Source organism: Pyrgilauda ruficollis, unplaced genomic scaffold (genome assembly GCF_017590135.1).
Source record: "Pyrgilauda ruficollis isolate IOZ18807 unplaced genomic scaffold, ASM1759013v1 scaffold13, whole genome shotgun sequence".
Classification (NCBI taxonomy): Eukaryota; Metazoa; Chordata; class Aves; order Passeriformes; family Passeridae; genus Pyrgilauda; species Pyrgilauda ruficollis.
Window position 1 is genome coordinate 7,097,280 of NW_024511432.1, and position 23,272 is coordinate 7,120,551.

At 53.2% G+C, this 23,272-nt stretch overlaps 3 protein-coding genes across 4 annotated transcripts in view; 2 read left to right on the forward strand and 1 right to left on the reverse strand.

Moving 5' to 3' along the window:
• MBTPS1 (membrane bound transcription factor peptidase, site 1) overlaps positions 1 to 2,619 on the forward strand; it is a 27,723-nt gene extending 25,104 nt beyond the window's left edge. Inside the window, exon 25 of the transcript XR_005954440.1 lies at positions 2,602 to 2,619. The gene's annotated coding sequence lies outside the window, so the exon portion shown is untranslated. The remainder of the gene's footprint in view (positions 1 to 2,601) is intronic.
• On the forward strand, positions 1,740 to 6,386 carry SLC38A8 (solute carrier family 38 member 8). 2 transcript variants are annotated; one of them, XM_041459028.1, is made up of 10 exons: positions 1,740 to 1,951; positions 2,429 to 2,627; positions 2,842 to 2,995; positions 3,141 to 3,245; positions 3,556 to 3,613; positions 3,868 to 3,982; positions 4,115 to 4,262; positions 4,349 to 4,548; positions 4,743 to 4,794; positions 6,134 to 6,386. In XM_041459028.1, exons 1-10 carry the CDS (start codon positions 1,757 to 1,759, stop codon positions 6,228 to 6,230), a joined length of 1,323 nt encoding a protein of 440 aa, XP_041314962.1. In that variant the 5' UTR covers positions 1,740 to 1,756; the 3' UTR covers positions 6,231 to 6,386. The 2 variants fall into 2 exon arrangements, with proteins under 2 accessions (XP_041314962.1, XP_041314961.1); XM_041459027.1 differs by having other exon boundaries at positions 3,868 to 4,262.
• A 569-nt stretch (positions 6,387 to 6,955) lies between these two features.
• Positions 6,956 to 23,272, reverse strand: part of NECAB2 (N-terminal EF-hand calcium binding protein 2) — a 73,348-nt gene continuing 57,031 nt past the window's right edge. Inside the window, exons 5-13 of the mRNA XM_041459029.1 lie at positions 21,625 to 21,722; positions 11,544 to 11,680; positions 8,918 to 9,036; positions 8,721 to 8,800; positions 8,372 to 8,428; positions 8,143 to 8,255; positions 7,771 to 7,848; positions 7,315 to 7,406; positions 6,956 to 7,124 (exon numbers count right to left, since the gene is read on the reverse strand). Of these exons, the coding sequence (XP_041314963.1) occupies positions 7,096 to 7,124; positions 7,315 to 7,406; positions 7,771 to 7,848; positions 8,143 to 8,255; positions 8,372 to 8,428; positions 8,721 to 8,800; positions 8,918 to 9,036; positions 11,544 to 11,680; positions 21,625 to 21,722 (803 nt within the window). The 3' untranslated portion in view covers positions 6,956 to 7,095. The remainder of the gene's footprint in view (positions 7,125 to 7,314; positions 7,407 to 7,770; positions 7,849 to 8,142; positions 8,256 to 8,371; positions 8,429 to 8,720; positions 8,801 to 8,917; positions 9,037 to 11,543; positions 11,681 to 21,624; positions 21,723 to 23,272) is intronic.

Here is a 23,272-nt window from a genome sequence, read left to right on the forward strand (position 1 = left end):
TTGCCATGGCAGAGAAGGCACTGAGCTTTTTCTTTGGAGCTGTTAGTGGAAGCTTGTTATGGCTGAGAAGATGGTCCCAAGGCTGGGCTTGTGCCATCCCAGTGGGGCTGGAACCTCTTGCTCCTTCCTTTCTGAACATAGATCCGTAATGATAGGGAGGGGGTTTTCAGCATCTCAGTTGTGACATATGGGTGAGGACCATCATAGGACCAGCCAGCAGCAGCTGTGCAACTTGTCCAGGTTGTAAAAAATCAATCAGTAAAGGCATGAAATCTCAGGGGAAAACCCTCAGAGAAGGGATTGCAGGTAGCAAAACACAAGTGTGATCAGTGTTTTTATTTGAATGAAACAAGGACTGTCCATTTGCATTTTTGTACCTTCTACAGTCTTCAAAGATATTAATGTGGAAAACATTAACAGCCTTTTTTCCACTTGCCACGGGGACCCAGCAGCAGGTAAAGCTGCCAACCCACAGGGACCCTCAGGTTATGGCTTGCAGCCCAGGGGCTGGAGCACCCAGATAAATGTGAGAAAGGGAGGAAAGAGTCACTGATGGAGCCCAGAGTCACTGGGCAAAGAAGCTGTCTGGGGCTGCTGTGCTGGTGTGGGAGATGAGCTGCACCCCTCTGGTTTGAGGTGCACCTCTTCCATCAGAGGGAGACTGGAAAGCTTTGGTGCCACTTCTCAGGTCGGTTCTAATGAGGAGACTTGCTCCTCATCACAGCAGTAATGAGAGATTAGAGCTCCACTGCAGCCTTGAAACCAGAATCAAGCAGTATCAAAGCACCAGTCTGAATTAAGAGCCTTTCCCAGTGGCTGGTATTTTACAGCCCAGTGGCCAATTTCTAAGTCGCAGAGGCCAATTATTTCTGAAGCCTTTGGTGTGCAGCTAATGAAGGCTTGGAAGGACCCTTCTAAGTGTTTATAAGCCCTGTAGGCGGCAGAGATGTAATGGAGGTGGCAGGCACAATTAGCCATCCATAATTCCTCCTAGCAGCTGATTAAAGTATCTTTATCCATCTTACTAAGATCAGAAGGGCGCATATTTGGGAAATCAAAAATGCATTAGGGGCTGTCACCCAACGCCAGGGCCTGTGTGCTGAGCCCTGGGGCAGTGGCATGTGGCAGGAGTGGCACAGAGCTGCTGTGTGTCCCCCGTGCCGGGAATGGGCCCCTCATTCCTGTGAGGTGCAGCCTCCTCTGTGCAGGTCCTCTGCAGCATCAGTCACCCCATCCTGGTATCCTGGCATCCCCTCTGCCTGTGTGGAGCAAGGAGTGGGATGGGATGGCTCCTCTCCACAGTCTCCCAGTGCACGAAAGCACCAGTGGGCTTTTAGCTCTTTCGGAGACATGCAGGGGTGCCGGCCTCATCCTGCACCCAACGAGTTATGAGGGGTGTGAGCTGCAGCCGCTTTCCTTCACCCTTCCCGGGGCACTCCGTAATGCCCCTTGGCGGCACTTTCACGCCCGGGTGAACAGAGCAGGATGAGGGTGGCCTCAGTCCGCCCAGCCCTGTGGTGATAATTTCGGGGATAGTGAGAGTACGAGCCCCCAGCCCAGCTCCCCCCTGCTGGGAGCTGGAGGGGCGGCTGTGCTCCGTCGGAGCGCTCTGAGGGCCGGGGGCGCCGCGCGGGGCTGTGAGCAGGACGGGGCTGTCCGTGGGTGAGCTCCTGCCGGGGCTTCCCACGGCCGCCTCCCGCCCGCCCCCGGGCGGAGGGGCCGCGCTCCGCGCCCGCCCGGCCACAGCCCTGCCGGGATGGAGCGGGCGGCGGGCGAGGGCCGGCCCCTGCTGCCGGCGGCGGGGGGCTCCGCCGCGCTCTCCTCGCCCGGGCTCTCCTCCGCCGGCGCCGTCTTCATCCTGCTCAAGTCTGCGCTCGGCGCGGGGCTGCTGAGCTTCCCCTGGGCCTTCGGCAGGGCCGGCGGGGCCGTTCCCGCCCTCCTGGTGGAGCTGGTAAGGGCGGACTCGGGGCGGGGGACGCGGGGGCGAGGGGCTGCGGCAGCCCCAGAGGGAGCCGAGGGGCGCCGGTCCGGGGAGGGAGCGGAGGGAGAGGACGCACCTGCTCCGGTGCTCGGGGAGCTGGCGGGCACCCCCTCCGTACGGCACCCCCGTCCCGACCCCCGATACGTCCTTTGGTAGGTGTTGCGGTGCCTCCTGAGGGATGCTCCTTGCAGCTGAAGCCACGCTTGTAGCTGGCTTGTAGCTCAACTCATAGTAAATGGGTGCCTGCTCCCGTACATGCCCCCAGACCCCAAATCTAAACCCAAAGTACCACATAAGGCTGTATCTCCATCCTTTTGCTGACCTTTGTTACCCAGGCCCACAGGATGATCTGGCCAGTAGCCTGGTCCCTGTCCGTGGGCCTGCTGTGTCCTGTCCTGCTCTGGGGGTGATGGAGGGTCGGTGCTTTTGCTGGCTGTGTCCCCGCAGGGCTCGCTGGTGTTCCTGGTGAGCGGGCTGGCGGTGCTGGGCTATGCTGCGGCCCTCAGCGCCCAGCCCACCTACCAGGGCGTGGTGCGGGCCGTGTGCGGCGCAGCCGTGGGGAAGCTCTGTGAGGTCTGCTTCCTCCTCAACCTCTTCATGATCTCCGTGGCCCTCCTCAGGGTGGTGGGCGACCAGCTGGAGAAACGTGAGTTGTTTCCCCTCACTGTGTTTGGGGCTTGTTTAGGGCCGGCAGCTCTCAGGAGTGAGGGGAAGGTGCTCCCATGTGGGTTGGGGTTACCCCCAGGGTTTTCCTGGAAATTCTGGAGACATGGGGCTCCCTGGTTCTGCCATGGTGTGATGCTCCCGACGTCCTTGGGCCATCTTTCAGGGTGCAGCTGACCTTCCACTGTCCCCTACAGTGTGTGACTCCCTGTACCCCAATGGGACACTGAGTGGGGCTCCTCAGCTGCCCCCCTGGTACGTGGACCAGCGCTTCACCCTCTCAGCTCTCTGTGTCCTCGTCATCTTCCCACTCTCTGTCCCCAGGGAGATCGGCTTCCAGAAGTACTCCAGGTACCACCTGGGCTATCCCTGTGGTGGCCCACCCCTAGGCACCCTGTACCCGAGGTTATCTCCTCCCAGGAACCTGTGGGGCTGTGGGAACCCCCCTACTCCCTTCCTCCTGGCTGTGTGCTGATGCTCTCCCATGCCCTGACAGCATCCTGGGCACGCTGGCTGCCTGCTACCTCACTCTGGTCGTCATCCTGAAATACTACCTGCAGGCAGAGAGCCTGCGCTTGACTGAGCCACCCCAGACCTCCAGGTAGGAGGGGCAGCCCCACGTCCCTCCTGCCTGAACGCCATGGCCTGAGCAGTGACATGGGGGCAGGGCTGGAGGTGGGGCAGGGGTGGCACGGGGCCCTGTGTGTGGTGGGGGTGAGCTGGGGACAACTCACAGTGTGTGGTAGTTCCCAGCCCCAGCTTTCACCCCAGCAACACCCCTTTCTCCCAGAATCACTGGGAAGGAGATTCCCATGGGGTGCCATCCAGGCTGCACAGTTTATGGCATGAAGGTTTCTTCTCCATGAGAGCCTCATGCCCTTTGCTCTGTGCTTCCTCTCCACATGCCACAGGTCCTCATCCTGGACCTCCATCTTCAGTGTCATTCCCACCATCTGCTTTGGCTTCCAGGTAGGTCACCCTGGCCCCTCTGGCTGCAGCTGCCAGGGCAGTGCTGGCAGCCCCCCATGGTGCCCCAGACCATGGGGATGCTGTCCCTTGAAGGGCAGGTTGCAGGAAAGGGGACCTGTGGCTGTCACCAGAGGTGCTATGAGGCCTGGGAATGAGGCAGAGTGGGACAGGGCACCCGTAGGTGGGAGAGAGGATGCTGGGGGTGGGGGCTGTCCCTGCATGGGGCCCCAGCACCATCCCCCCTTGCCTTGCAGTGCCACGAGGCATGTGTGGCCATCTACAGCAGCATGCGCAACCAGAGCTTCTCCCACTGGGTCACCGTCTCTGTGCTCTCCATGCTCATTTGCCTGCTCATCTACTCCCTCACTGGTAACCCCAGCACCAAACCCTTCACTCCTCCTTGCCCTGGGGGTCCCCTCTCCCCTTGGTTCATCCATCCTCCTCAGAATTCCTCTGTCCTGCTCACTGCACAGCTGCCCACCCCCACCTCCCTGTCAGCAGGGCTCTATGGCTACCTGACCTTTGGTGAGGCCGTGGCGTCCGATGTCCTGATGTCCTACCCAGGGAATGATCCACTTGTCATCGTCGCCCGCCTGCTCTTTGGCGTCTCCATTGTCACCATTTACCCCATTGTGGTGCTGCTGGGCAGGTGAGGGGAGTGGTGACAAGCCGGGTGTCCCCCGAGCTGATGCAGCTCCCCTGGGTGCCGTCAGCACCTGCAATCCTCCCTCCCAGATCCGTGGTGAAGGACTTGTGGGCAGCCCCGAAGCGCGGGGCCGTGGCAGTGCCTGGGGCACACGAGCGGCGGAGCCGGGTGGCACTGACGGTCACCTGGATGGCTGCCACGCTGGGCATCGCCCTGTTCGTCCCCGACATCGGCAAAGTCATCGAGCTCATCGGGGGCATCAGCGCCTTCTTCATCTTCATCTTCCCAGGCAAGAGCATCTTCCTTTTCCTCCCAGGGAGGGAGGAAAGCGGTGGGGGGACACTGGTGCCAAGGGCATTGCTGCAGGGGAAAGTGGCCTGTCCTGGCCCCGTTTTGGGGGTTCAGGGCTGGCTTGTGGGGGACAATGCAGTGAGGCTGGGTGAGGGGTGCTGTGTTGGGGCTGAGCTTCTGCACTGACAGCAGGGCTGTGCCTCGTGTGTGTGACTGGGACCCGCAGCCTTGGGCCACGCAAAAAGTGAGTGTCTGCGTGCTCAGCGGTGGTGGGGGCAAGGGAAGGGACAGGGCCAGGGCCAGGGTGAGGTATCCTATGGGCCGTGGCCAGCGCAGATTCCTGGGGATCACTCTGGTCAAGGTGGGAACCCTGCAAGGAGGGGAATTTGAGAGCCCCGAAGTGCTGTACTGGGGTTGTGCCTGGGAATGGTCTCTGTACCAGGGCTGTGTCCAGGCATCAAGGAGGTGCCCAGAGTGACTTTAGAGGCAGAAGAGCTGTGGGGCTTGGTGGCACTGGGGCACCTGGAGGGGACTGGGGTGGGGTCAGGTTGGGGGTCAGAGGGGCAGGGTGCCCCAAGACAGGAGGCCATCAGGTGTTTGGTGTCTGTTGTGCCGTGGTGGTGTGTCCCCATCACCGCTCCTGTCTGGAGGGGCTGGGGCACAGCAGCACCCATGTCAGGGGGACCTCACATGGTGTTGGTGAGTTTGGGATGTGTGCTTTAGCCTGTCTATGGTGCCCCTGGGGGAGCAGCAGAGTTTGAGGGAGGATGGAGATTATGAGGTGGGTGGAGGCAGCACCCCAGGACATTGGGGTCTTGGTCAGGAGGGTGCTCTGGGGACCGATGAACATCTGGGGAGGGTGAGGGTGTCCCAAAGGGTGCCAAAGTGCTGGAGAGGCCAAGGCAGAAGGTAAGCAGGAGCACCCACGTGGGTGACAAAGGCCTGGAGAGGTCCCTTGGGGAGACCTGCCAGAGCATGAGCCCATCATGAGGAGAAGGGATGACATGAGCTGGGGCGATGGAGACTGTGACGGGACAGTCCCAGCCTGCCCGGGACAGTCTGGGAAGGAGCACGGCGCTGAAGACTCTGCGGCAGAGCAGCAGCCGGGTTTGGGGTGAGTGCTGCGTCCCAGGGGCTTAGTATGGGGCGAGGTGGGCTGTGTGCCCCGGGAGGAGGGAATAGGGAGGTGCAGACCCAGGGCTCCGGGGATTGAGGCTGGAGCTGGGGAGGGGACAGGGCTGGAAGCATGTGGTGACAGGATGGAGCTGGGGCTGTGTGGGAGTGGCTGTGCCCGAGCACAGGATGGGGGGATGTGGTCTCAGCACCATCAGCAGGGCCACTGGGCACAGACAGAATTGGGAATGATAGCATGGTGGCATCTGCTGGGTTTTTGACCAAGGTTTGTGTGTCGTTGCAGTGGACAGGGGGGCTGCTGGGCTTTCTGCCATCGACTGGGAGCAAGGCAGAGCAGCAGGGCAGAGGAGACCCTGCAGAGAGCTCCACAGCCAGAGGCTCTGGGGCACAGGGGTGGCCCGTAACTGAGGTCAGCTCTACCCCGGCAGCCTCTGCTCGTGTCGCTGCAGGGCTGCTCTCATCGCCTGGGGCGTTCTCTCCGTTCTCGGCGGTGCCTTCGTCTGCGGGCAGAGCGCTGCCCTGGCCGTGCTGGGGCTGCTGCGCTGAGGGAGCACAGAGCCCCGTGGTGACCCCACCGTGACCCCCCTCAGCGTCCTGCCCCGGACAGATCCCCGAACACAGCCACACCACTGGATCCCATAGCGGTTTTATTTGGCATCACCGTCCCTGTTGTACAGTGGCTAATAAAGACAGGAGAGGGTATTGGCAAAGGTCCTGTGCCACACACCCTGAGGGACCCCCACGCACGGCAGGGTGGGTGTGGGATTGGCACAGACAGACAGACACACAGACGAAGTACAGACCCCAGGAAGGAGGGGAGGCAGCCACCCTCACGCCTACAAGGCACCAACTGCAACTGTGCACATGCAAAGGAAACCCCTAGGGACCCCCCATAGCTGGAAAGGACTAAGGGGCACCTTGGGAGAAGGGAAACCCCCCTCTGCCACCACCCTGACTTGCCCCTGGGGCACGGGTCCCCATCCCTGCAGGCACACACACACATACACACCAGGCACAGCCTCAACCCCCATCTCCTCCCGGTGTGGCCCCTGGGGACCTGCACAGAACCCAACCTACTCCCTGCTTTTGGGGGGGCTCCAGCCTCCCACCTCCCACTCCCATCCCTCCTTCCTAGTGCCTGCCTGCCTGCACCCGTTGCCCCCGCTCCCTGCCTACCTATGTCTGGGGGATGTCCCCCTCCCCAAACGCTGCCAGCCCCTCCCTGGCAGTCCTTTTTTCCCCTGAGACCACTCCACAGCAGGGAGAGATGCCCCAGGTGATGGGGTAGCTGAGGGAGGACTCTCTGGGGTGGGGGACACACACGTGGGAGTTTCCTTCACTGCAGCCAGGTCACACCGACAGGGCTGCCCCGCACAGGGGACAGGTGCTGGCAGGCTCCCAGCACCGACTGTCACTCTCGGCTCAGGGTGCACCAGGCAGCTGCAGGGGAACATCACTGGTGGGTCACACCTGCCCCGCCCCACGTCACCCTGAACCCCAGCCCAGCCAGCTCAGCCCATGCTGTCCTTCACACCATGCCACCTGCCCACCCTTGCTCCCCAACAAGTGAGGAGGTGCTGGCCGTCCCGGGGTCCCTGTCCCCCACCCTCTGGGGTGGCTGCCTTCCTACCTGGCACGGCCACGCTGGAGATGGCCTCAGGCTGGCTGAGCGTGTCCACCTTGACATGCTGGAAGCCCTTGCAGGTGGCACTCTGCAGGTGCCTGTGCCCAGGTGGGAGAGAGTGGGTGACACCCAGCCCTCCCAGAAACACCATCCCAGCCCCCCACAGCACCACAGGCCCTGGCAGGGCTGGGTGCCACCAATCCTGCTCACTTCCCCTTGTGCAGAGCACCCTGCTTGGTTCAGGACAATGACCCCTGTCATCACCACATCCAAAGGCACTCCCAGGTGGGAGGTCTAGAGAGACCCACCCCAACCCCCCTGTCCTGTTTACAGGGACAGCCCTAGGACAGACAGACAGACAACTCCTCAGTTCTGCTGTCAGACAGGGGACAGAGCTCGGGGCTCAGCTGCTCTAAAACCCCTCCACACCCAAGCAATGGGCTTTTTCATCCCCTCCCCTACCTCTTCCAGTCCTCCTCGGTCTCCCAGAACTCATAGACGATGAAGGTGACCCCGTCAGGCAGCTTCACCGCGGTGACACTGGCAGAAACAGGGAGAGGGGGAGAGCCCCCAGCATGGAGCATCCCTTTCCCCTCTGCAGCCACAGGTGTGCTCTCGGATGGGCTATCGAGGGGGGACCCAGCCCCAGCAGCCCAGGTAGGGGTAGCCCCCTCCCCCCCATCCCAGCACTACCCAGCCCACACAAAAGCAGTGTTGGTGGCTACATCCCAAATCCTGGCTGCTTTGCTTCAGTCCTTCACTTGGTCCTCACCCCAGCCCATGCCAAATCCCCATCTCCCTGGCCCCTGATGGGCAGCTGCTGGTGGTACCCACTGGAAGCAGTCCCGCTCCCCGGCCACGCTCTTCAGGTACTGCTTCAGGGAGCTGCAGAACTCGCCCAGGTGCTTGTGTGACACCGTCATCTCGTTCCTCACCAGGAGCAGGTACTGCCGGGCCCCCAAACACAGCATGTGAGACCCACAGAAACACAGTGACCCCCCAAATGTGGCTCTGTGCTGCAGGGGCACCCCAGCACCCATGGGTGGTGGTTGGGCACACTCACCGTGCAGGCCGTGCTCTCGCTGTCCGACAGCCGCTGGTGCAGGTCAAACCAGAGGGTCTGGGAAAAGGGCAATAAGCAACAGAGGGGGAGACGGATTGGCTGAGGCTGCGTGTCCCTCCCTGCTTGGTGGGTTTCTGTCCCCAGTATTTGCAATGACTGTGCCCCCTTCTCCACAGGGAACGGGCTCCACGTCCAGTCAGGACCCTTCACAAAAGTTCCCTCTTCTCCCATTACAGCCAACATCCCCAGCTGCACGTCCTCATCCCTGCCCCAAAACAGCTGGGGCAAGGTCCCTGAATTGTCCCTGGGATGGCAGGACAACACCACGCAGGGAAACACTGGCCCTTACCTTGTCCTCCAGCTTGCCAATCAGCTTGGCCAGCCTGTTGATCTGCCCCTCCAGCCCCTCTGCCTTGGTGTCAGGGGAACCTGCGCAGAGCCAGGAGACAGTGATGGAGTGAGGGGCACCTGCAGGCACCCCCTGAAAGCCCTGTGCTGCTGCTGGGACTTGAGTGCTCCAAGCCACCCCAGGCAGCCAGCACTTACCAGCCTGGAAGCTCTTTCCTTGCTCCCTGGGGACCATCCAGGTGGTGGGAGAGTAGCTGGGGACAGGGTTGTCATACCAGGTGTCGCTCAGGCCGTGACCATCCTTGCTGGGGCAGTGTCTGCAACCAGAGAGCACACTGGGTGTCAGGACAGCAGAGCTGGGCACACACAGAGTGGCGTGAGCCAGCCTGGGGAGCCAGCACTGGAGCATCCTTTCTGGCAGCCCTGCCCATGATGCCAGACCCCTTGGAGGGGGTCAGAAACAAAGGAATGTCAGTGGGCTGCTCCCAGCAGCCATCACTTTTATTTCCTGCTTATGGAACAGCACAGCCCTCCTGGCATCACCAGCAGCCTTCAAGGCCTTTTTCTGTCCTAGACAGACACCTGCAACATGGGGCATTCAGGCCCTTGTGCCCAGCCAGCTGCACCTTACTGGGGCTGGTTTTGCAGCCCAATGGCTTTGGTGGCTTTCAGACAGAAAAGCTGCTGCCACGCAGACTGCCCATGCCCGAATGGCTGCCCATGAGCAGAAGCTGTGTATCCCACTAACAAACTGCAGCTGCAGTTCTCCTGGAGAATGGAAACATCCACTGTAGCATTGCCTCCAACATGCTTTCTTTGTCTGGGTCTACAAAGCCCATTTGGTCTGGATGTTGCTCAAAGACCCAAAAAACTGTCCTGACACACTTCCACAGATGGAGCATCCATAAGCACCATCCAGCACCAGGTCCTCAATGGTCCTCCCAGGACCTTGTTTATTTGCAAGCCAGAGAGAATCAGAGATCTGCCATCCTCACAAGGGCTTGCAGCTGCCATCCATGTGAGTGACATGGGAATGGGTTTGGGGAAGAATGACCCTCTCCTTTCTTCTCCACCAAAAGGAAGCCTGTGCCACAGAGGGAGAGGCTGAGCAGCTCAAAGGATTTCCAGTGTTTCCTTCCAGCAAGAGCAGCTCTGTGCCAGCTGACTGCTGACAGAGGTGCCTGGGAGCCCTGGCTCCTCTTGGCACCTTTTGTTAGTCAAGCAGCTCCCAGCTGGAGACAATAAGCTGAGTGCCCTGGAGCCAATTGGCACCACACCAGCCAGCATCTCCCTACCCTCCTGTCCCTCCCCTGGCACCTGGCTCCTCCTAAGCACAATTGCTGGGCTATCTTTCCCCAGCTACCTTGTAAATCAGCCAGTGTGGGCTCCACCATATACACAGGGACATGGTGTGCAGGTCCCAAAGAACACCTCCAAGATAAGGAAGCAGGAACAACAATAAAGGGTGCAGGAGCATCCCTTTGCTACAGGCTGTGCAATTATACCACTGCTGGTCCTGGATTATCCCCTGTCAATAGACAGGAAATTAGGCAAAAACAGACAGAGATTTATTTTAATCAGAATTTAATGAGATGTCTCCATCTTGGGCCTCTGCCTTTGCACTTTGTTCTACAGCCCTTTATTTTCGTACTTTTTAGGCCACCTCTTTGTCTTCATGCGGATGCAGGAGATAATTTTTTGTGGGACTTGTTTTTCTTTTTAGCTATTATCTTCATGAGAAAACAACTACAATACTCCCCATTATGATCTGGGCCCACACATCAGCAAATAAAAGCCAGCAAAGTCTTTCATGGGCTCTAATTGCTCTGTCTGATGCTGGGTTTGTTTCCTTTTTATTGTTTTCCAGGAGCTCCTACTTCTTTTTGTACAAGGTTAGCCACAAAACAAAGAGAAGAAAGGGATGTGAGATGATGAAACCCACAGCATTCCTGCTGGAAAAGCTGCTGGGATGGTGGCAGAGCTGCTCAGGTCTCTCTGTGTTCCATAGAGGCTGTCTTAGGAGGGAGCTGGGATTTTCATTCTCCATGTGCCCCTCTGCCCGCCCATGGCTTTGGGAAGCCAAAACATCCCCATGCAGGCATCCCGAGGCTTCCTGGTTTGAAGGAACAGCAGGAGAAGGGTTGGTCTGACAAACAGACGGGTTTCCATGGCAACCTGTCCTGGTTAGAGCTGGTGACAGTGGCACTCTGGGGAGCTGCGTGACACTGACACCGAGGGGGCTGTGCTGAGGCTCTGCCTCTGCTGCTGGGATCTCCATACATCTTGAGATCATCCTTAAATCTTGAGACTCTCCTCTGTGCTGCCCAAGCTCAGTGGCATGTGCTGGGCTGCTGGCATGGGGACAGCCCTCACGACACCAGGGACAGCACTGCCTGTCCTCAGCGCACAGGTGCCTTTTCCCTCCGGATGGTTACAGGCACGGGAATCTGTCCCTGTGGGCTGTCCCCAGCTCACCTGAGGCAGGTGCCTGTGTTTTGCCCTGGGTGGGAGCGGTGGTTTGCTCAGAGCTGCAGCCCCGTGCACCCAGCGCTGCCCAGCCCGGTGCCAGGTGCTGCCCCTGGTTTGCATCCCCATGCACAGTTCTCTTCTTAAGGGTGACCCTGGGGACTGCAGGAGAGGAAGGGACAGGGCAGGACAGAGAGGTGGAGAAAAGCCCCCAGAGTTCAGGAAGCTGGGAAGGGAAGCAAAGAGAAAGGCCCAGCCCCCCTTTGCTGCTGCGCAATGTCTGCTGCGATTCCCTCACCCCACAAAAGCATCCTCCTCCTCCCTTTCCACCCTCCTGCACCAGACGAGTGCTGCAGACCTGGCGGGGTTGGTTTGCTCGTCGATGGCATCCACAGCACTCTCCACGGAGCTCAGCAGTGACTGGGTCTGGTTGGCCGTCTCCTTCAGCAGGAAGCGGGTCACGAACTGGTCCACATTGCTGCCGCTCTCGTACACCTGCAGAGGCACACGGGGAGCACGGTGAGCGCCAGTGCAGCACCTGCAGCACCGCCAGGGTCACGGCCAGTGCAGCACCTGCAGCACCGCCAGGGTCACGGCCAGTGCAGCACCTGCACTGCATCCCTCCCTGGTCCTCTCCCACATCCCCACGATGTAAAGAGGTGTTCCCCAAAGCCTATAGTAGCTCTCTTTAGCATGATCTTCAATGACTTTACTGTTGCCTTGCAGCCAGTGGGTGCAGGTATGAAAAGTGTGCCCTCTGCTTTGGAGATCCCTGCTTGGAGAGTTCAGCATGTTATACAGTGCCCTAGTCCACAACAGTACGGCCAGCCCAGCCCACACACAAGGGGTTTGGGATGATTCACAGGGATCATTGTGCTGTTTGACTGACAGAACCTCCCAGGGCAATACAAACTTTTTCAAGACAAAGAACACCTAAAAATATTCTAATAGAACAGCTGATCTACATGAAGCACCCAGGGCCCCTTTCCCAGTACAGCCTTGCTGAGCCCTGCCCAAGGCACAGTCCTGCTCCTGCACCTCCCGACAGTCACCAGCACAGGTGGGACACTGGCACAGACTGTCTAACACTGACCCAACCAATCCAGCCTTGGTTCAATGCCACTCAAACCAGTTCAACACCAGCCCAAGGCCAGCCCAGTGGCCACTGACCTCACCAGCTCTGTCTGAAGCAAACCACTCAGCATCAGAGCTGAAAACACTTGCAGTAAAAAAAGAGGCTCCCTGAAACCCAGGTTCATCAGCACCACTTTTTCCTAGACTCTTTCCCACCCATCAGTGCCTGCTGGGACAGCACACTGCCCAGGCAAAACCCTGCTGGGCAGTCTGTCCCTGTGTGCTCAGACCTCCTGGCATGGGACTCCTCTGGGAGGAATGAATGAATTTTTGGAGCCATGAGACAGGGATGGATGCTCCTGGCTCCCTGCATTCCATCAGCAATGACCACACTCATGGGACTGGAGTGGTCCCAGCACCGCTGGTTATCTGAGCCTGCAGCAGCACAACATGAGCACCCCACGCTCCCCAAAGCAAATTATTCCTGGTTTATGGTGAAGCTATTAACAAGGGTTAATTCCATGGCAACTGGAGCAGCTCTGCAAGAACCCAGAGGGCCTTTATCTGCGCCTTTATCTCCTGTATTAAATCATAAAACAACAATGAGCTGATGGAAAAACCCTTTGGGGGAACTGTTCACAGAGCTGATTCCTCACACCTCTTTTGGTATGGAAGCATTAGTTTCTTGACAGCTTCTTGAGCATCCAATTAGCAGCAGTTAATGACTTCTGCCTAACACAAGAAAACCTGCTCACAGCCTCAGTGTTTGTGGGGATATGCACCACATGGTGATCCTCAGGACATGGTGGTGCACAACAAGGTGATAGTGATGCTGAAGCTGTGAGAGGATGTGGAGCTAAATGGTGGATTTTTTATTAACTAACCACAGCCTATAATCTTGGTTCAGCTGTAGGAAAAATCAAACAGGTGGTTCCCACATTCATTGAAATCAGTTGAACTCCCTACATGCAGATTGGATGGATGGATGGATGGATGGATGGATGGATGGATGGATATTTAGTACAAAGCTATTCCAGCCAGTGCAGAGAAAATTGGGGTGTTTGTGAAGATCTGATGCTTTTTGACAGGCCAGGAAGCCAAATAGATCTGGAATCACAACAACAGGGATTTTTTTTCTCCCTCTTAACTAACTGGCCATTTGCCAGCCCAGCTGTGACATTTGCTCTCAGAAGCTGAATCAGAAATGCACATGCTTAGAGGTTTTTTCAGCAATCCCTCAGGTTCTCCTCTAGCACGTGTCTTCTTCAGGGCTGCAAAAACAAACCATTAAAAAGACCAGCTATAAAGGGATCCTTCCCATTGCCTTACTAAAACATTTGTCAGACTATCCTAGTGAGATTTAATGAGGTTTAGTCTTATTAATTCCACCCTGAAGAGTTATTTCCTCCTTGCTTAGCTTGAGAAGTTAAAATATTTATGGAGATCATGTAATAATTGCTGCTCAATGAAGCTGCTTTGTGCCAGAAACTCTTGCACATCTCCAAGCCTGCTCTTTCCCATCCATCATTTCCAGACAAGCTCTTTGCTGAACTGCCTGGCCTTGACCTCTGCTGCTGCAAACAGGGGGCTGTGAGTGTTTGCAGTGAGCAGCAAGTGTGAAAACATCATTGAAGGGATGGCCTTGAGTTTTCTGTGCTGATGGCTCTCAGGAGAGCCTCAGAAAGCATCATGATCTGACAAAGCAGGAAATGAAACATTCAAAAATGAGAGAGGAGTGGGGAAAGGACAGCGTGCATTATTGGGGAAATATCACCCAGGGCTGGGTCTCTGGTCAGCTGGCTGAGGTCCAAACCCCAATTCCACCCTCCTCCTCCACATCACAGGCTGTTCTTGTGTCTGTAAGGCACCTTCCCACACACACTGGCAGCCAACACAGGGGCACAGTCTGCTCAAAGCCCCACCACCGCTCTTCCAGCTTTTGATTTCCACAGGAACCCACCCAAAATTGCCCAAATTCTGGCACAGATTTATGACAACACCCCTGGGATGTGTTACTTGTGTAAAGCATAACTGGGATTTTGATGCTGTTTAGTGCTTGGATTTGCCAACCCGTGCCAAGTTTCCCTCACCAAACACTGCAAATGGATGCTTAAAAATGGGCTCTCATGGCCATGTCCTTTTGGGTACCAAATACTGGGGAATGAGAGTTTTTATGTTATTGAACATCTCAAAGCTTCTTTGCTGGCATTTTTAAAGGTCACTATTCAGCTCATTAAGACTACAGGATGTAAAATATAGATTATTTTGCACCACCCACGAACTCAGAGACCCACTGTGACCTCCCCACATCTTCCCTTTGCCTCACAGGGTTACAGTCTGACCAACAAGGCTTCCCAGGGCTGGCTTCCAGCAGGACTGGCCAAATTGGCTGACAATTACCATGCCTGGGGACACTGAAGACTTCTCCAACTGTTAATAACCACAGTCCAAGCACACCCACAGAGTGATGCTGCCGAAATGAGAAGGCTTTTCAGTTGGAAACCAAAGGCAACTCTGTTTCACCCACACTTTTCCTCCAGTTAAAAAAGCAAAACCCAACAACAAACCTATTGCCATGCCATATAACACCCATCAAGCCTCATCCCAGGATGATGGGGAGGTTATCTTCCACCCACCCAGCCCTTTAAAAACCAGGCATGTGTTGCACTGCAATCTCTGAGTGGCTGATTTAAATTCGTTGCTCATAATTGCCTGTTTGCTTCCAAGAGATATTTTCTTATAATTAAAATAACACTCAGACCTGCCTCTTTCTCCTCTCCCTCCCCCCGACTTTTTAAATCCCTTCCAAAGCAGAGACCCCAAACTGATTGCCTGGCACATAATCAGTAGGAGAAACCTGAAGAGAACAGGCATTTAAATAGTTGATAAATGAAAGCATTACCATATGAAAGACCCTCAGCCTTCCCGAAACAGCTCTAAAAAACCAAATGAGACACCTGTTCAGATTTAAAAAATGACAACAGCATCATATGGATTTGAAAAGTTTTTGCTATAAAATCCTCCTCCTGCAAATCTCAATGTTGGACTCTTCTCATCTCATGCTTACCTTGTCTGGTCCTGAAGGTTTCCCACTCTGGACCTTTCCCAAGCAATTTATCACAGGACTTCTCAATTCTGACTATCAGAGGAGCTCCCTGCTGCACTGGAATCCATCATTTCTCATGCAGCCCCAGGGATGTGAAGGGCAGGTGTCTGCTGGCCCACACAGGGGCTGTGCTGCACATCCCCAGGGTCACCTGTGGGTCCAGAGGCTGCTGGCCCCTTTGCACCCTGTCCACTCACCCAGCAGGCTTGGAACAGGCTTGGAAGTGTGGCCTCCTACTTCTCAACACCCTGGCTATAAATCATCCTTTTGCTTCACACATGCACCTAATTAGCTGTATTTAGTACCCACAAGGCAGCAATCTGAGACATATTTTATTTAAGTTTTCCAAGGAAAGTGCAGATTTTGTTTTCCAAACAGGACCTACTCAAAGGACCCTGCAGATGTAGCAGTGTGGGATGGTCAAGCTGCTGAAGGCTCAGCCTGGCTGTGCCATGTGCTCACGCTTTGACTTGCTCCCTCCCTTCAAAGCTGCTCTCAGAATATTTGGCAAGACAACAGCACTGACACCTTCACCACACATTTTACCCAAATCCCAGGAGCAACAGACCTAAAATTGGAGGGAAGTGGAGGAAAACCATGTCCTACAAGAGGTCCATGAGAGCTGGAGCCAGGACAGCACAAGCAAGACCTCCAGAGAAGATGCTCTTCCTTTTCAGAGAGAATGGAGGCACATGAACTTTGCAGCAACAGACGAGCAGAAGAACAGTGAATGAGGATCTTAATCTAAAAATAGGTTCCAAAAGAGACCTTGAGATTCATCTCCCTGCCAGTCCCTGCTCCCCACAGTCTGGCAGCCCAGGTGGATCTCCTGCACAGCCCTGCTGAGCTGGCAAGAGAATCGCTCCGGATGGCATCGCATGGAGAAGCAGCTTTCTGGTCTGGAGTCTGAACAGAAAAGTTGGGGAAAATTCAGTTCTTGCAGAACTGAAGCAGCACATCTTGTTTTAATTTGTGGTGCAATATTATCTTAAATCACCTTCAGAGAAGAGTTGCAGAAATATTTTCTGAGAAGCTAAACGAGCACCCCCTTTCCTTTCAGATTGCTCTTCAACTATAAAGTTCCGTAACTTTTCTGGAGATCATAATATGTTTTTTTCTATAGAAATTGACACAGAAATTGTTCAGAAATGTGTCATTCAAAACACATGGAGAGTTGACTCATCCTTTACCATTTCATTGACCCATCACTATGCTTTTCTTTTTTCAGCCACAGCCGTGCACCATGATTACATCTTTAACTGCATCTTAGGAGAGCTCCAGACCTGGCTGTGCAGCACTGCAGTGACACCCCATGGCCTTCAAACCCAGACCAGGAGTCTTCAGCTGCTGTTCACTTAACTACCTTGAGGCAAGGCCAGAACAGGAGGTCTGTGAGAAGCCTTGAGCAGCTCACATTTTCTGGGCTGGGCACAACCCAGAACTGCCACCACAGTGCTGCTGTTCCAGCCTGTCATGGGTCCATCCCCTGGCACAGCACAGCCCTGCCCCAGGAACCTGACACCCTCAGTGTGAGCACCAAGTCCATTCAGCAGAGCAGGAGAAAACCTGCTCAAGTGAAATGAAAGGCTAAGATAAAGGGTTAGCTGGAGGATGGGAGGAAAATGTTCTTTTTGAGGATTATTTCTAGCAACTATTTTATCTCGAGGTGTCATAATTCAAAAAAGAGCAATATCACTTTTGGCAAGCTTAAGTTTGGCAGGTAAGAATGCAAATAAGAGCACTTTATATTGCAGATCTGGGCTGTGCTGTAAAACAAAAAATACCATTCCCCATTTTTAGCATCCAAGACTGCTGGCAGATGGTTCTTGCACTGGGGCTGTAACTGAGCTGCTCAAACAAATGCAGTTTGCTGCTGGGGGCTGAAAATTGGGGGAGACCCATGGTCAGCCTGGCAGCAGCAGCAGGGAGAGGACATCTGCTGCAGCACCTCCATGAGCCCCAGGAGTCCAGCATCTCCTGTTCACTGCAACTACATCTCAAAAGGCAGAGACAAGAAGTGTGGATTGCTGCAGGAACATTTTAACTCACAAATAACATGCAAAGCTATTCACCTGTATGTAGATACCTCTGGGCTCCCTACTGCTACTGGAGCAACAGCAGCTGGTATTGAAGGTCAGTGCACTCAGTTTTTTATGGTTTACATATTCTCACATCTAAATAATGAATTTTAAGGGGAAAAGGCATTTGCAGCTGCTTTGGGTACAGTGCCAGTCCATAAGACACATGAGGTGTTTGGCACTCTGACAGCAGAAGGCTCTCAGGGGGTGTGTGTTGTGTCACCACCTGGTCATATTTCCTCTCCAGGCCCATTAAATGAGAGAACTGAGAGACTGGCAGCAGAGCTGTGAGTGAGCAAGCAAGGAGTAAAACACTGTCTGTCACATCTCTTTGCTCTCTCTCCAGGACCAAGGGTGATGCTGAACACCAAGCAGCAGCTGGTCCAGGGCCACCCTCAGATCCTCAGGGCTGCTCCATAAATCCTTCCTGCTGTACCCTACTCTTCCCTGAAGCCAGTCTTGTTCTGGCATGTGCATGGGCAGTTGCAATTTCAGCTCCAATTTTGGGTCCTTTTGCTTTCCAAGCACTCTCCTTCCATCTGGGACAGGGCGTGCACCAAGGTCAGTCCCCAGTGCTTCTTGGACCTGTCTGCTGCCCAACAGGAGCATCCCCAGGAAGAAATGATTTGACTTTAAATCTGAGCTGCTTCATCCTTGAAAATATTCATCACTCAGCAATTTTTTTTTGGATTCTTTGCAGCTTGCTTTTAAAGTTTGCCTCCCCACTTAAAGTCAGCCTTGCTGATGCTTCCATGGTCAGTCCTGCAAAATGCGTAATTGGCAGAAGCTGGAAGCAGGAGCAATCCCAGTGCAGCTGGCAGTGGCAGATGGACCTGACAGGAACGAGGCTAATTGAGCCTCTCAGGCTCAAAAACCCACACTGTTTTTTTACCAAGCTAAGTCCCATTTCCAGGGGTGTCTGGGTGAGGCTGTGCAGTGGTAAGCACCACCTCTGCCACCCCTGGCACTTCCCCTGTCACCCCCAAAGCTGACAGGGGTGGTGGAAGCACTGGGTGGGCGCTGTCCCCTAAGGCAGGGGACTCAGTGACCGAGGGGCAGGGACAGCCCCTCCCTGGCTGTGCTCTCCCAGCTCCCTCCACACCCCCTGACCCTGGCACAATCCACCTCCTTCCCCGGCATGTTAGTTCTGGTCTTTGCTGACTGCACTACACAACAGTACAAGAGACTTATACAGGAACATCTCCTGCTGTCAGCTTTATTTAGAACCCAAAAGTTCATTTCCTTTCTCTCCAATTTAGCTTTGCATTTCCAGTTGTCACCGTCAGTCCTTTCAATGCGGCACGGACATCACTGTATTGGAAAATCATTACAATGACAGATTTTGTTTTGCTGAGACCTTCCACTACTGAATCTAATTACTGCTGATACTTTACGAGCTCCTCCAGCACGAGATAATTGCTGCTTTCTCTTTTTATGAGCAAGAAATAATCAGTTGCCTTTTAAGGTGAGAAATATAAACAGCAATTAAACACCATGGTTCTCCATGCCCTCTTGTCAGCTGGCACCTCTCAGAAAGACAACACAGAAAAAGGTTAGGCTCCATTTATTTTTTGCCCCAAATACATTGTTTGAAAAGGAGGGAATAGGAACGCTCCTAAATGATAGACAGTGTTCTCCAGCTTAGGAAATGTGTATTTTATTATGGAGAAGCAGGAGCAGCTCACAAGCAAAGCAGTTTGCTCACAATGCTCATCACCCAGCCCTTTACAGGATCTGGCCACAAGAAAAGGTGTAGGGACAGCAACAGGCTCGAGCATCAGGGGGCACAAAACCACACTTAAGTCTAGCAAAAACCTGCTGCTTTGGTCAGCTTTCACCTCTTCCAGTGTTTCTAAAAATATCCATTAAATGTATGGATCTTTTAAACATTCTGCTACCCCATCAGCATGGGACCCTTGGTTACAGCATCACATGGGGAGATGGAGCAGAAGGAACCTACCCCATCCCTGAAAGTGCCCAGGGCCAGGCTGGATGGGGTTTTGTACTCCCCTGCTCTAGTGGAAGCTGTCCCTGCCCATGGCAAAGTGGTGGAACCTGATGAGGTTTAAATTCCTTTCAAAACAAATGTATCCTGTTTGAACACTGGAGACAGCTTTCTCCACCACCCACAACAGCTTCTTTTCTGTTGTTTTTTTTTTTTTTTCCCTGCTTCTTTACATGAACAAAGAAGTGCCTGCCTTTGAATAATTCATTGATGAGGTTTGTACCACTTTGTTCACAAAATCACAGTGGGGAACAGTGTTTTTCATTAAATAGTTCTTTGCCAGCTCCTCTCTGTGATGGAGTCTTGCTCTGCTTGCTCTCTTGCCAAAAATCTGCCAGGCAGGAAGAGCAGCACACCCCACGGGCTGATGAAATGAGGGGTGGGAGGATGCTGGGACAGCACTCCCTCACCTGGCCTGGGAAACCCTGAATTTGGGATGAGGGGTTGTGATCCTTCAGTGTCACAGCAGGAAGGTGCCTCCAGTGCTCCAGATCTCCCTGTTCCTCTCCACAAATTAATGATGGAGGTGACCAGCTCAGGTTTATGTAAATAGCCTTGACCTGCTGCAATTAAGGCAGGTGAATCCTGCCACAATTTGCTGAATTGAGAAGGGGAAAGTGTTCTTATGAATAACCATCCTGCTTCTGCTGCAGAAGTCTCATCCAAGGTAATACCCAAATGCTTAGATGCCTGATTTATAAGCAGGGAATAGACCATCTTCCTCTTGCAAAGTTTTAGGAAGAATTAGTCATGTATATTCACATCACATTGGAAAAGCAGAGGTGGAAGGCATCACAAACAGCAAGATGGAATGAATTACTAAGATCTCTATTAGCATGCTAACATTTATTTAAAATACATAGTTGGCAAACCTGATGGTCATGAAAATTTCTAATAATGAATATAAATGAGACATGAACAGACACAGAAACTTAATCATAAAAATTAGTGTTGTCCTGATTTTTTTAACCCTTTCATAATGTTGATAAAAAATTGCTAACACTTCAGAAAGATCAGTGCTTTGCCAAAGACTTTTGCCTTTAATTTATAGTGGCAAGACATCAACATGTTAAATATGTGCCTTCTTCACTTTCCATGCTGCCTTCCTCACAAAAATCTAATGGAAGAATTTTAATCAAGCAAGGAAATCAAGTTCTTTACTCAGCAGCAAAAAGGGAGAGAAATTTGCCATTGCCCATTCTAACTCCTGAAACTTCTTATCATTGTCACTTCTTTAATGTGGAGTAATTTGAGTTTCTCTTTTAGCTTCAAAGATAGATGGAAGGGAGATTTCGATGTGGATTGCTTGCAGGAGGGTGTAGCTGGATTGGGAAGTGCTTACAACTGCTTGAAAAAAGCAAAACCTTCCTCTCTGGCTTGGCCATCAGTGTACTGCCTTGCTGCTCACCAGTGAAGAGGAAAACTGCTTTTTATTCATCATGGCACAAAACAACAAGGCAAATGTGGTTGAAGGTGGAAGTGGGAGAAGGGATTGATTATCCTGAGGCAATAAATATCACTGATACAGCCCAGTTGCACTATTAAGTGGTGTGGAAGGATAGGAAAATAATTTCAAAGGAACTAAAGCTCTATAAACCCTTCTCTCAGCCTGGTAAGACGACAAATGAGCGGTGCACCTCTCAGCAGGGATGTTTATGTGGTACATCAGCTCAGATTTTACAGGTATTCATAAATGAACTTCAATATGCTTCTTGGTCAGTGTCACTGTCTAGAATAGTCCAGTATCATTATCACATGATGGATTTTTAAGGACCTAGGGTTACTTTGCACATATAAACCAGGTCATTATGTCTTGGTTGTGGTGCTTGCATGATTCCTGTGCAGTCCTTCAAGCACAAAGCTCTCTAGCTTCTCATACAGCAGTTTCACACTTGGCAACTGCATTTGGAAAACAGGTTGCCTTCCAAGGTGGAAGCTGCATTTAAAGGCAGCTCTATAATACGAAGTTTCCAAAATCCCTCTCAGTGAAGCCAACAACAACTCATGCATTCCAAATCCCACCTGGAAGACCCAGAGGCTGTGTTGTCTGCAGAGCAGGAGGACACAGCACTGCAGAAGAGGATGAGACCTTTCAGAGTTATGTGCTCTGTTAATGCAGCTTTCAGGCCGCTCACTCTGAGCCTGTGAAACGCGAGGTGCAGGAAGGAGCACTCACCCGTTTGGTGTAGTCCATGGCCTTCAGGATGGAGAGGTTCAGCATCTCCAGGGAGGCCAAAACATCCTCATAGTCTCCCATATGGTCAGCAAAATAGTCTGGAAAACCAAGAGAAGCATGGTGGGAACGTTAATGTAATCTGAGGCTGCTTGGCACAGCAAGATCTATTATTGGTGGTAACATAAACCTGCGAGGATGGCTCCAGGGGTATTTTTATACTCTGTGTCCTCAGCCAAAGTCACAGTTTGTCCTGCAGGGATGGGAAGTGGTGTGATTCCCATGAAGTTTGGGACCATTGCAGAAAGGAGATGTAAGACCCAATAGCTCCCATAGAAAATAACTCATCAGGTTCTTTATTTCTATGCCTACTTCTGCATTTGATTCTTTATGGTCTCTCTCCCTCCTACTGCTGGCATGGAGGAAGAGGCCTCAAAAGAAATCCCCTTTCCATTCCCTTGACATTCTTTGCCACTCAAAGCATCCAAATACCTTCCAATTCACCCCAATTTATATGAGCTGAGGCTGGCCTTACATCTTTCCCTACATTCCTATCACATTTACACCTCAGCCCACAATGACAGGTTGAACAAGCTTTTGAGAGTAAAATATGCCTTGAAAGGAAGAGAACAGAGCTGCAGGCTGGGCCCAGAACCACCTGTTCTCCACAGAAGGAGCCACACATCCTCTGTGCCATCCTTGTCCTTTCCCTGTTTCTGGTGACTGACACAGAGCACAGCAAAAAGCTGTTCCCTAAAAGCCGCTGGTGCTGCTCCCCAGCACTAGGACAGAGAGCTTCACACTGAGGTGACACCTCTGTGAAGTGCAGCAAGACAAACTTCAGGAAACAATCCCACTAATTAGGTTTTCTTGGCTTAATTAGAAGTGCCTATAGCTATTTACAGTCTGAGAACATATCCAAAGGGAAGAAGATTTTGGCAGAACCGGAATGTCACAGCATGACTGACAGCAGCTGTTCCACGATAAGTAAACAGCTTACTCTCACTGCACTGTGTTTGTTTGGTTTTTCCTTCCTACTTGGGAAAGAAAAATTGAGCAGATCTGATAGGAAAAGACTTTTTCTAAGTCCTGAAATAAAAAGCTGGACCCATCCATTCAGCAGAAATGAGCTGTTGTGGGCACAGCACAGCCCTTGAGACTGACCAAGGAGCACATGTGAGGAGAACAGAGTTGTCTTTAACAAGTATTCAGCTCTGCTGCTTTAGCATTATTTATTCACATGAAGCTACAGGCTCAAGAAATAACTTTTGAAATTCTTTCAACATTTTATAACACACAACCCATTCCAAGAGAGACATCAATTTAGAAAAACTGAGGGTTTATGTTTAATACTTAGAAGAGAAGCAAGCAAATAAATCACAGCAAGGGCAGGTATTCAGCAGATAACAGATCTAGGCAGGAGCTTGTGCTGATCAATCCTTTCTCTGGCTTCCCCTAGCTTTCCCAGGAGGCGATGGGGTTATCTCCCTTCTCTCCTGGCAGCTTCAATCCTGGGAGAGGCAGGGAGATGGGATCACACTGGGTGACTGCCATGCAATTTCCTGATTTTATCAGAGTGATGGAGAAAGCTGTGAGGGGTTAAACAATACCATTGTTACCCCAAAGATGTGGGGGTTTGATTTCTTGGGTC